The 13,341-nt window shown below is 30.7% G+C and overlaps 1 protein-coding gene across 1 annotated transcript; it reads left to right on the forward strand.

Annotated features, from left to right (window-relative positions):
* The first annotated feature begins 3,630 nt into the window (after nt 1-3,630).
* On the forward strand, nt 3,631-7,219 carry LOC103492421 (uncharacterized). Its single transcript, XM_008452791.2, has 7 exons — nt 3,631-4,213; nt 4,718-4,804; nt 4,899-5,159; nt 5,244-5,408; nt 5,547-5,600; nt 5,703-5,849; nt 6,493-7,219. Exons 1-7 carry the CDS (start codon nt 4,037-4,039, stop codon nt 6,868-6,870), a joined length of 1,269 nt encoding a protein of 422 aa, XP_008451013.1. The 5' UTR covers nt 3,631-4,036; the 3' UTR covers nt 6,871-7,219.
* The last annotated feature ends 6,122 nt before the right edge of the window (nt 7,220-13,341 follow it).

A 13,341-nucleotide genomic window follows, 5' to 3' on the forward strand; every position in this document is an offset into this window, starting at 1 on the left:
TATATAATTTATGATATTAGTATGGAAGTTTTTAAAAATATGTTTGGAATTTTTTTTAGAGAGGACTGAAACACAATTTTATAATATTTTGAATTTTAGTGGATTATTGTCTATGCATTCTCTATAATTCTTAAATTTTGTCACCATGTTAGTTAAATATTGAATTGTTATACAAAATTTTGTTATTATCCATTAGTAATACAATAGGATCTATGCATTGTAAAATTTGAAAATACATTGATATATTGCATTTCTATGCATATAAATTAGGAGAATTATTGAAAATAGAAAAATAGCAAATTATGGATGAAAATATTGTTGTTATTATTAATTGTTTATTAATTGTGTTTTTGAAGGTGTGTATGAAATTATTAGTTGATTGTTGATATGATTTGGTGATGAAAATGAATGAAGTTTTGGACATATTTATATTGAAGTGTGTGATGTGATTAATTTATGTTGACTGAATTAGAGAAATACTTTATTGATTCATTGAGATTGGAGGACTTGTGGGAAAATCAGAAGGTGAATGATGAATTGCAATATGAAAAAATGTGCACTAAGATATCAAATAATTATGGGTCTCTTTTTACCTTTTCTTTCTTCTCTTTTTTGGTGGTGGGATGAATGTGAAGTTTTTTCTTCTTTTTTTTCCCTTTACAATAGTGATGGCCATAATGAATAGGTATACCTATATATGTATATTATATGTGGATATAATTTTAATATAATATGTATATAAAACAAAAAAAAAAATGTTATAAACCTAAAAAACTAAGGTAACTTATATGTATAAATATTATATATTCTTAGCTTTATATCGGTCTCTATATGAGTCTATAAACGATGGAAAGTAAAACTTTTCCTATGTTTGAAAATGATCTTATTAATTATATGTTTTTGTATTAGTTTTTTTTTTTTTTTTTTGGGTTGCTTAGAGAAAGTTTAATATGGTATGTTCCTTTTTTGTTTTAGTATGTTATCAAATGACTAACGTTAATGACATACTAGATATAAATACATTACGTTAAAAATGAAAGTTATGACTTTTTATTTTAAACTATGTATTTATGCAGTTCATAAATTAGTTAGGTAAAATTAAGTGCATACTCAGTCGTGTTTATAACGTAGCTTGTTATAAGCATAATTGAGTGTACACTCGTGTTTTGTCAAGTGTATGAATTATGAACTATATATAAGGTATGGTTAGTTATTTATCGCATAAACATTTCATGTAAAGAAAAAAAAAACGAGCATACCTCATGTGACATATTGTAATGTCGTATAATTTAGATAAATGATATCTTAAAGTATAATAAAAGTTTGGAGGTTAAGTCAATATCTAAGGTGTGGTTGATGTAGAACTCAAATTTTGTTTTGTTTTTATTCTTTTAAATTTAAATTTCGCCTTCATGTTAGTCTCTAAGACGTGTACTAACATGGCATACTAGAACGAAAGTTTCTCCTGCAATTGACAACATCATCTATGCTCGTTGAATGACTTTAATAGTAAAAAGTCGTCCTCACAAAAACTAATACAGGTAATTTCAACATGTTTTATTATCCCATTCATTCGCTTTTTGAGAAAATTCCCACAATGTAACCAAAACATATAATTTTACAAAACTAAGCATGCTTAGCTACGAATGTCTTATGATCAAGCCACTTAAGAGGAAGATGTTTATCTTGTTAGCACATATAGTAGATTTCAATTCTTTTAAGTGTTTCATAAGCATACTTTCATATCACAAGGATCTCTCTTATTTAAATATGATATCGATTCATTATTGTTCTCTGCTTAAACTCAATAAGTTACATTTTGTTATTTTTATTACATCAACAATACAATTTAGTAACAACCACGATATATAGTTATAGTTACACATGTATAGAAGGTTAGCCCTAGCTCCACAAACACGTGGATATGATTTAATTATACTAGTTTCTCATTAATTAATTATGTTTCCATATTAGTCACTTTTTGTTTGCAATGTGTCTTGAAGAAATATATATATTATGGTAGGCTCATTTTGTACCTCCTCATGTAATAAAGACTAAATGGTGTCACACCTCGACCTTGTCGGGTGCATATCAAATAGCTTGTATATCCAAGTTAGCATTAATTAATTAGAAATATAATATATCGTTTAGAAAGTTGAGATATGGTATTTTTTAAAGTACATATTTATATAGTTCGTAAATCAATAAGAATTTAGTGTAAAGTAAATAAGCCGTTTACATTATATGCACAATTGAACGTATACTCAAATTTTGTCAAGTGTTTACGTTATATACTTGGTAAAAATAAAAGCTATGTATATTTAGTCGTTGTTGTCTAAAAAGTTTCTAATTTTGAGTTTGACAAAATATGTCATCGTCATTAATAATTCGAACTATAAAATATAAAACAAAAAATTGGTCTTTATCATATTTAATTAAGGGAAATATCTACTAAAAACTTGTAAAGGCAATAATAGACATGATTTACTCCGACCAAAATTATTAAGACGTAGAAACCCAAGCGTCTTGCTTGCTAAAAAGGAATTGTTGATTGTACTATCTTCTTTGATTGTCATGTCCTGATGAACATGCTTAATCGTTTCCTCTGCCCCACTCCTAAGACTCTTAATTTGTTTATGAAAAAATTGGGATCTAATGTTGTTTTCTTACCGATGTTTTTTTTTAGTTTTATCCATCAAATTGGAATAGTGCTCATGGGGATCTTATGGGGTTATTTTTTCTTGGGCTTCAGATTTGACGATTGGTTGATATCCCCCCTTGTTATTCTGATATCAAGAATTTTCTCTTAAGGTCTAGAGTCGTCAAGTCGTGAGCATTTTGGTTCTGTTGTTGTACTTAGAAAAAAGACATGAACACTGCATTTACTCTAAGAAAAAAGAACAACAATTTATTAATTTTTAGAGTGAAATGTCACTTTTTAAGACTTTGTTCATATACTTTCAAACTTGTTCAATTTTAGTAATTACATATTTTATATCAATTCGTAGATTTATTATTGAATTTTTAAATCTTCTACAAGCTATTAGTACTTTTATTACAAAATTCGAAAACACATTTACTTATTGTATTTTATTGCACAAAATTATCGTTGTTTAATTAAATTTCATATCGATTTATTCGAAAGACTAGAACTGACCTTTATTAAAAATAAAGAAACTAAAAAACTATACATTAAAAGTATAGAAACCGAAACTGAAGCATAAATAATAAATAAAAAAATTAAATGATAAAACTCCTATAGAAAAACATCATAATCTATCGATGATAGATCATGTCGACATAGATAATAGTCTAATTTAATTTATTGATATATATTTTAATTTTATTTATTTAAAAAAATAGTTTGGTTTATTTTTGAAAATGGCCTAAAATAAGAACTAAAATATGGTGACCAAAGACCATTAATGAGGCTTTATTTCATAGTATTTTATTCTATTTCCCTTTTTCTATGATGGATTAAATAATGTAAGAGTGGAAGGAAAAGTCTAAAATTTAATGGGTGACAGAGAAAAGAAAGGTCCCATTTGCAAAAAAGTTGTCATCTTTAGATTATGTAATGTAAGTAAATATCCAAAAATCTTTCATCTCCTATGGAAATTTGACCATGCAAAAGCAAACCCATTGGTCCTAAAAATCATCCGTTTCCCATTACCAAATTTTTGAAAAAAGAAATGAACACACGAAAAAGAAAATATGATTTGTAATTGTACAGCAAAGGTCCGAATCGGAGGGAAAATGACAAGAAAGTGGGGCAGTTTTCTTGAGGGGGAGAGAGAGAGAGAGATTGAATGCTTTTTAGAGAAGTGCGCGTGTGGGTTTTTTGAGAGAGAGAGAGAGAGAGAGAGAGGCTCTCTGTGAAGTGGGTTCTTGGTGGTAGTGGCCATCAGCCATTGTTGTTTTTCAGCTGGGCTTCTTCTTCTTCTTCTTCTTCTTGTTCTGTTTCTGGGTTTTTCTTCATTTGTGGTGTAGTGGAGGAAATTGCAGTGGATCTTTGATTTTGAGAGTGTTTTTGGAGATGGGTTCTGCTCGATTTAGCAGATGCAGGACCATGGAAGCTCTCGTCGTCATTTTTTCTGTTTTGGGGATAGTTTCTTTGTGCTGTGGGACGAGGTTGGAATCAGGTTCTCGCCAGAAGCTGGAGGTGCAAAAACACCTCAGGCGTTTGAACAAACCTGCTGTTAAAACCATTGAGGTTTGTTTGTTTTCTATTCAAATGGGGTTTTTATTCTGGTAGTTCTTGCTCTGTTTGGTTTCTGGGAAAATGTGGGGAAATGGGTGTTTTTCTTCATTTTCTCCGGAACTAAACAAGGAATGATGTGTATAACTTCCTTCCTATTTTTTGCTCAAATGGGATTTTCTTCCTGGGAAAATGTTTGGTTTCCTTCATTTTCTCAGGAACCAAACAAGAACAGATACATTCTACCCAAATGGGGGTTTTCTTCTTGTGGCACTCTGTTTGGTTCCTGGGAAAATGCTTTGTTTCCTTAGTTGTCTCCTTCACATTTTCTCTTGATATCTCTATATCTAAACTTTATCAGGAGCCAACCACCATATGTTGTTGTCTCTCTTTGTGAAAACCTGGCTGAAGATGAAGTTTATTACCTTCTACAAATTAGAACAAAGAGAGTCTTGTGGGTTTTTATGTTGTGAAGGCTCTTTGATATTGTTCTTATGTTTGTTCTATTGGTTCAACCAGAGTCCAGATGGGGATCTAATTGACTGTGTTCACATGTCTCATCAACCTGCATTTGACCATCCTTTCCTCAAAGACCATAAAATCCAGGTTTGTTCTAGTTTGAGCTGATAATTTTCTGTCATTTTCTCTTCCAAGTTTTAACTTACAAAAGTTTTGTCCACGTTTCTTTTTTGTTTTTCAGATGAGGCCAAGTTATCATCCTGAAGGGCTATTTGATGAGAACAAAGTAGCTGAGAAAGCCAGTGAAAAACCAAACCCAATAAACCAACTGTGGCATGCTAATGGAAAATGTCCCGAAGGAACTATCCCCATTAGAAGAACAAAACATGAGGATGTTTTGAGAGCAAGTTCAGTCAAAAGATATGGAAGAAAGAAGCACAGATCAACTCCAATACCTCCAAGGTCTGCAGAGCCTGATCTCATAAACCAAAGTGGTCATCAGGTAATCATCACATTTCTCCTTTTATTTTTTCTCTTTAATGTTCTTTTTTTCAGCTCTGATTTTGTTCTTTTTGGGCTTGTTTAGCATGCGATAGCTTATGTTGAAGGAGATAAGTATTATGGCGCTAAAGCAACTATGAATGTGTGGGAGCCCAGTATACAACAGCCTAATGAGTTTAGCTTATCACAGCTTTGGATATTGGGTGGTTCTTTTGGTGAAGATCTCAATAGCATTGAAGCTGGTTGGCAGGTATCATCATCATCATCTGCGTTATCTTCGTGTTACTGACTCAAAATGATTGAACTTATAAATGAGAAAAATGTCATAACGTTTTATTCTTTCTTAACATTATTAATTTCTTGCCATTATTCCTCTTCCATGTATCAGGTTAGTCCTGATCTCTACGGCGACAACAATACTAGACTCTTCACATACTGGACGGTGAGCCCTGCGAGACATTCGAACATTTTTCCAGCGGGTTTTTTCGATTGTCATTGTTTCTTTTGCTTACCTGTCTCCTTTTTTTTTTTTTTTTTTTTTCAGAGTGATGCATATCAAGCTACAGGCTGTTACAACCTCCTATGCTCAGGCTTTATTCAAATCAACAGCGATATAGCAATGGGAGCGAGCATCTCTCCTGTCTCAGCATACAGAAATTCACAATACGATATTAGTATACTTGTCTGGAAGGTAAAAGCCAAAATCTGACCGCTTTATTTTTAAATAGCATGATAGTGTTTCTAAAACAAGGAGAAAAATCCAATACTCACGAAAATGATAGTACCAATGAAAGATGGCATGTGGGGGAAGAATCAGATGATGGTTGTTTGTCTCAATCCCAATTGATCACTCGAGACATTTCAAATCTTTTGGCCATTTCAATAAATACCTTGCTGCAATAAATGAGACACTGGTGGGGAGGGTGGGGGGTGATTTGAAACGAGAGTGCATTATTGTGGTTCTCATGCCGCTGCTAAGAATCTCTTGGCCTTGGCCATGACAGGTTGGCCTTAGGGGCCACTAAAAGATAAACTGTAATGGGTGAAGATTTAAAATAGGTTACACACACCGGAACTAATCAATGGTAGGAAAAATGACCATTAGGAGATTGGTTAACATACACATAATAGCTATTGATATTGATTAGCTCAAGTGTATATAAACTTGTTTGACCCCACTGTGTCTCTTGACAAGACACCACAACCAAGTCTCCGGCTCTTTTCAAGTCCGTACTTGCAGATTTGAAATGAAAATCACTTTAAACTAATAGTTTTGTTTGTTTTAGATTGGTTTTTCACATTACATTTACATAAATGGTGATTGATTTATGCAGGATCCAAAAGAAGGGCATTGGTGGATGCAATTTGGAAATGGTTATGTGATGGGATATTGGCCTTCATTTTTATTCTCATATTTAGCAGACAGTGCTTCCATGATTGAATGGGGAGGTGAAGTTGTAAACTCAGAGCCAAATGGAGAACACACTTCAACTCAAATGGGGAGTGGCCATTTCCCAGATGAAGGATTTGGTAAAGCAAGCTATTTTAGAAACATTCAAGTTGTTGATGGATCCAACAATCTCAAACCCCCAAAAGGCATTGGCACCTTCACAGAACAACCTGATTGTTATGATGTTCAAACAGGTAGCAATGGGGATTGGGGCCACTTCTTTTACTATGGAGGCCCTGGTAGAAACCCTAATTGCAAATGAAAAAGAAGAAATGACCGTTTTACCCTCCATGTCCTTCTCTCACTGTAAACTACCTCTCTTAGGCTTAGTTAGTAGAGGCTATATGTGACATTTTCTCACTGGTGGAAAGTTTTGGCTCTGTGGGGTCTTTTCTTTTTTTCTTTTTTTTTTTTTTAGAGGAAAAAGATTCTCTCCATGTAAGTGGTGGGGTGTAAGGGAAAGGGCCAAAGTTTCTTAGAAGCCTGAAAAGAAATAGGGGCCTTTTGTTATGACTTGATAATGATGAATGTGTATTTTATTAGTTTGTTCAGTATACTCCTCTCCCTTGGAGTTGCTTTATTAATGAAGAATGGGCTTTCTTTTATTTTTATTTTGTGGATTGTGAGGAACATTGGTGCAAAGAAAAAGGAGATTCTATTATTAATGGGATTTGTTTTCATGGTATAGTTTATTTGATTTTTATTAACAATCTAAGGGTCTAGAAATATTTCTGTCTTCTATAAAAGTGGAACCACCTTCTTAAAGACTAAAAAGTATCCTTTTTGTAAAGTATAATTTTTAGAAATTAATATCAATTTTATATGTCAGTAACAATAATAAGATAACTTATTATTTCTTGTATGAAGAATGAAGACATCTTGGAATGAAGGCAGTACAATACTTTGATTCTCTACTTGGATGACCATAGAAGATAACTTAACTTGGTATAGCTTTGTTTGATAGGGGCAATTTGGTCAGCGATAAAAACAAAAAGTTGAGTTGAGTAATTGAGGGAGTTGACACAAGTGTTTTAGTGAGAAATGTGAATTCATGTGAGCAACGAGTAATAAACCTTTTAATTATTGGTGAACCAAACGGTGAGTTGGTTTTTTTTTACCGACGCAACCCAACTCTTTCAAATTACTCGAGTTGCCAAACACTCACTAAATTAATAGTAATCATATGTCTCACATGTTGGGAAAAAAACTGTCAACAAGAAGTTCAAGTCTAAAATTTTATTTATCAAAGTTTTAAAGTAAACTATCGAAGTTTGATAATGCATTGAAACTATGAAATCTCTTTTGCAAAACTTAATAAGAAAAAAGTTTATAGAAGATCTATACTCAAACTTCACTCTTGGTTCAAAAAATACTTGTATACTTCAAAATTATCTTTGAGTTTTCTCAAAGCGTTTCAAAATTATCATTGTATTTGAAAACGTCCCTTCAAAAAACTCTTCAACAAGTATACGAGAATAAAGATGCTAATGTCGCTCATTCTCCATGCTTTCGCAACGTTATCAACCTTTAGAACTATCTTTCATGAAGTCATTTTTAAATTTATTTAGATGTAGATCAACCCCTTTTTATGGTGCTTTTTAATCACCAAAAGAAAGTCCCTAGTAAGCTAAAGTAAGGGAAATTTGGGATGTGATGTAATGTGCATGCTAGTGACAGTGGATGGGTACTATATCTTTTCCATTTCCACATACTTGCCTGTCTCCCTTTTGAATCTTATCTTGTCCCACTCAACTCTCCTTCACAATCTCACACTTCCTACCTTTTTCCCCCATCCTCTCTCTCCTCTACTTGCACATGAAAACAAAAGGGTTTTCTTTAAACTCATTTTAAGTCCAACATTTGACGAACTTATGACGACATTTCGATCGAAACTACGATACGTAAGATATAGAATTATGCTAAAATCAAAGTTAATTTTAGTTTCTTTAAGATGGAGTCATTAGTAAGATCTTTTTTTCCTTTTAAACAATAGGTAGGGGTGTGAGAATTGTACGTCTCTCTAACTTAAAGTTAGATTGATAGATCAAACACTCAGCTAGCTAGCTGAGTTTACTTATTTAGGTTGTAAGTTTATTTATGCTTGTTTGCTTCATTGTTTTCATTATATCTATAAAAAGCAGAGAGAATTTTGATTTTTGTTTTGTTCATAAGCTAGTTTTCAATTGATACACAAGTTTAAAAATAAAAAAACTTCTAATATTTGGATTTTAAATTTGATTTTAATTTATTCCCTAAGTTTCAAAATGTTACAATTTTACCTTTAATGTTTGAGTTTTTGGTTTTAATAGCTTCAAAGAGTTGTTTTAGTTTTTAGGAATGTGCCTTAAGAACGATGCAAATTATTGTAAAATATGAAAAATAAATAGACATAATTTTCAAAAACAAAAAAGAAAATGAAATGGTTACCAAACGAGACATCGAAAATAAAGATAAAAAAATTATACTTTTAGAAACTTAAACAATTTTAAATCATAACTTAAGAAGTAACAATTTTTAAAATGAGGCCAATTTTTTTTTTTTTTTTTCTCTTTTGTTTCTTCCATTGAAACATTGGAAAGCTCAATATGTGAACGTTAAAAAGTAAACTAATATTATATTTTCTTTAAATATAAACTTTTGGGCCTTTAGAATTTACTTTTGCTAAAAATACTTATTTGCATTTTCAAGAATCTCATTATTATATTTTGAAAATTTTCCAACTTTCTAAGTAAAAGAAAAAGGGTGATATATTCTAATAAAAAAAAAAGCAAAAATGTTTTCCCACAATAAATTAATAATAAAAAAAAAAAAAAAAGATAAAAACTTTTTAATTTCTTCAACATCTCTATCTCTCCTATAGTTATTATAATGTTTTCGACCCAAATCTAAATTGGATTTGAAGTTAGAATTTTGTGTCAGTCAAAACTAAAGTTTCAAAGATTTGTCCTAAAAGTGTTTCAAATATAATAATTTCAATCTAACCCTCTAAATCTTATTTTGATTCCTACGGTGTATTTCGTTATAACTATATTCAAATACCATCCTTCTTTTAACTTCTTAATCGTATTTTTAATAAATCTTTCACTTTTTTGTTAAAACGAGTTTAGTATAAAACGAGTTTAGTATATTGATAGTTAATATAAGTGGGAATTCGATCTCCATCCTAAATTGTGTTAAGAAAACAAATCGATCACTAATCATTATTTATTATCCATTAAAACGTCAATAATATAATCTCCCCTATTATTTGATGTTTTTTTCCAATATAAACTTAAGGTTATTTTCAAATATAGCAAAATAAACACAAATATTTACAGAACAAAGTGAAATATCATAGTCTAAACACGATAAACCACAATAGATCAAGATATACTACTATCTGTGTTTATTCGTATTATGATAGACACATGTAGTAATTTATTGTAGTCTATTTTTGATAACTTATAATGTTTTGTTGTATTTGTAAATATTTTCAGAAATTTTGTAATTTAAAATAATTTTCCCTCATTTTATGTGTATAAATCTTACAATCACTTATAGTCCTTTATTTGTATATGATATTGAGTGATTTTTTAATGGTGACAGTTTGCATGTTATTGTACGAAAAGAAAAACTTTTAGTGCTTTTAAATTGTATCTTTTATTTTAAAATATACATGAAGAAAAATATATTTGATTTTTTTTAAAAAAATTACATATAATTCGTAAATATAACAAAGTCTATCAGTGATAAATTTATAAATTTTATCCAATGATATGATCTATCGTAGAAAATAAATCATAAAATAAAAATCTATCGTTGATAGATTTTGCTAAATTTGTAATTATTTTAAAATATTATTATATATACCGATATTTTGATTTTAATTGTTATATTTGCAATTGGTCGGCCGATAAAAAGTAAAAAATTAAAAAGAAAAAAAGAAAAACCATTGATGTGTTGGGTATGAAGGATGATTAGGTGCCAACGGGCCTTGTGTAATTCATGGGTCGATAGTCACTTCCTTTGCAACTTTATTGGGCCCAATTGGCCCAAAAATCAATCACACTTTGTAACTCTTGCATTTTGGAACCATTTCTTTTTCCTCTACTTTGGAAGGGATAAGCTAATTCCATTTTCTTTTTCTTTATATATATCATATGAGAGTAAAACTTTGTAGTTTTTTCTATACAAAACAATAATTTTAAATCTAAATGAAAATCATGTGTATACTTAACTGCACATATTTAAAACAATGCAATGCTTTGTTTCCTACTATATCAAACATATTGTACAGTGTTGAAAAGAGATCAATCTTTTGTAGGGTTCTTGTGTTATCTCTCATTCTATATTTGACGAAGCGATTAATGGAGTTGTGAGCTTGCTCTCAAAGATGGTTAATGGAAGTTTGGAGACAAATGATCTTTTATCTTATATTTGAGGAAGCAATTAGTATGACCATCAGATCTTAAATAAACTATTTTTGAGTTTTTCTCGACAGTGTGCCCCCTTAGGATCATGTCTATGTCGGAGAGTCTTGTTTGGGAGAGGTAATAGAATCAAGATATGGTTTATGAGTTTATTGTGTTATGAATGTATTGAGAATCATTGAGAGTGACCATTTGTGTTTTTTCCTTTTTATCTTACATTACTATAAAATGGAAGTCTACTATGTCAAATGTGGGTACAAGTTGACTTAGGTGTTGTACTTGGAAGCTTCTTCTTCCGTAAGTCTTGACGTGGAAAAAATTGAAAAATCGTTATGAGCTATTTTTGTTAGACAAATATGCAATGTGCTTACCTTAACCCTCTCCCAACTTGTAAAGTCATGGATAGTTGGCCCATCGTAGATTGTGACCTAAAGGGGGATGCTACGTTTCTTATGGAGGGACATTCTCCTATGATGGTCCTGTTCAGCTTGTTAAGGCTATTGCCTTATTTGAATGTATTTCCAATTCTCTTACGGATTGCATTTTCCCTCTTTGAGTTGTTGAAATTAATCTTTGAACTGTTTGGAATCGATTGATCGTGCCTAGATACAAGAACGAGGTTCAAGCATTTGTTGATTTTAGTTGTGACCTTTGTCGTTATAGTTTTGTTCATGGTTTCCTTTCAGTTAACTACAAGTATAACTTGGTCACTCATAACATTGTTGTCCATACTAAAAGATTTGGATTTTTGGCAATATGACTTGAAGATCTTTCCTCCGTAGAGGAATTATGGTATATGTTATGACTGGACATGCCTTTAAGTTGTCTTGTTATTATTTTTTCCTCTTGTAGTATTAAAAAAAAAATACATTATATAACATCTTGTTATAGGTTAACAACAATGTGTCATAAGTTAACAATAATGTTAGGTTAACTAACTAAAGGATGCCAAAGTGAGTCACGTTCAACAGTAATTAACATAATATTTCATCCTAAATGTGAGAGGTTTGGTCAACCATCCCTATAATTGTTGTACTTTTTTTAAAAAAGCCAGAGCATACTGTTTGTTGTAAAAAAATTTAATAGCTAAACAATATGTGTATGAGAGGTTAGGATATATGATCTTGGTAAGAAAAATATACATGCTTCATGTTGTGAAATGGAATAAGTTCAAAACCCTAACCATCGTGCCAAATGGGAATATAACTCACAAGAACGCGTGTGATGGTTAGAAATTTAAAATGCCATACTCTCATTTGTTGTACTAGAAAGATATAACTCATATTTGTTTAATGGAAAAAGTATGACAGTGTCAATATTATAAAAAAACGACGTTTTAAAGTTTTTTTTTCATTTAGTTCAACGATATACATATGTGAGAAATTTCGAAACTTGTACCCCTTAATCAACTATATTAGACTTAAAAGGGAAACTTATCTTTTTAATCCTTAGGTTTTGATGAATATGTGCGTTTAATCCATGAGTTTTAAAAATAAACATTTTAGTCCCCATGTTTATAAGAGTAGACATCTGGTCCTCAAGTTTTTAAAATGTATTTTTCTAGTCCACGAATTTTTAAAAATACGTTTAAAAACTATCTGAAATAACTTTATACTTTTATTTTAAATAATTGCCTGACATTTTAAATGAGAATAATAACTTCTGTTTTTTTTTCGTCTAATTTTAAAAATCATATAATTATTTATAAAAGATCAAACATAAAATACGTATGGGATCTCGTAAACCTATTTTTTAAAACTCAAGGACTAAAATGGTACAATTTGATACTCGAGGATTAAATTGATCTATTCTTATAAACCCGGAGACTAAAAATGTCTATTTTTTAAAATCAGGATCCAAATGCACATGTTCACTAAAACTTAACGACTAAAAGATAGTTTTTTCTTTTAAGTTAGTGAAGTCATGCTCGGGATTAATTTGCTCATTTCTCATACCAACAAATTGTACCATCTATCGATGTAAGGGTTAAATGAATTGAATTAATTATTAGTGAGGATGTGAATCTTCTAATTGTGAAAAACACACAAAAGCAAAGTAGATGATTGGAGGTTACTTAAAAAATTAAGAAGAAAGATGCGTCCTTAGTTGAACGTCTAACCATGACTATGACTATATATAAAAAAAATGATAAACTTCTATTCATCGGAAGACTTCATTGACTCTTTGGTTGATTTGTCCATACAATTTTCAAATGGATTCAAAACCTACATACCATTTTTAATAAAAGCTAAAAGAAAGAGAGAGAGAGATTTGAGAGACAAAATTGCTTAAAAAAAGTCAAATTTGTCAAATACAAAGCAAAC

The sequence above is a fragment of the Cucumis melo genome, chromosome 2 (genome assembly GCF_025177605.1).
Source record: "Cucumis melo cultivar AY chromosome 2, USDA_Cmelo_AY_1.0, whole genome shotgun sequence".
In the NCBI taxonomy this organism is placed as follows: Eukaryota; Viridiplantae; Streptophyta; class Magnoliopsida; order Cucurbitales; family Cucurbitaceae; genus Cucumis; species Cucumis melo.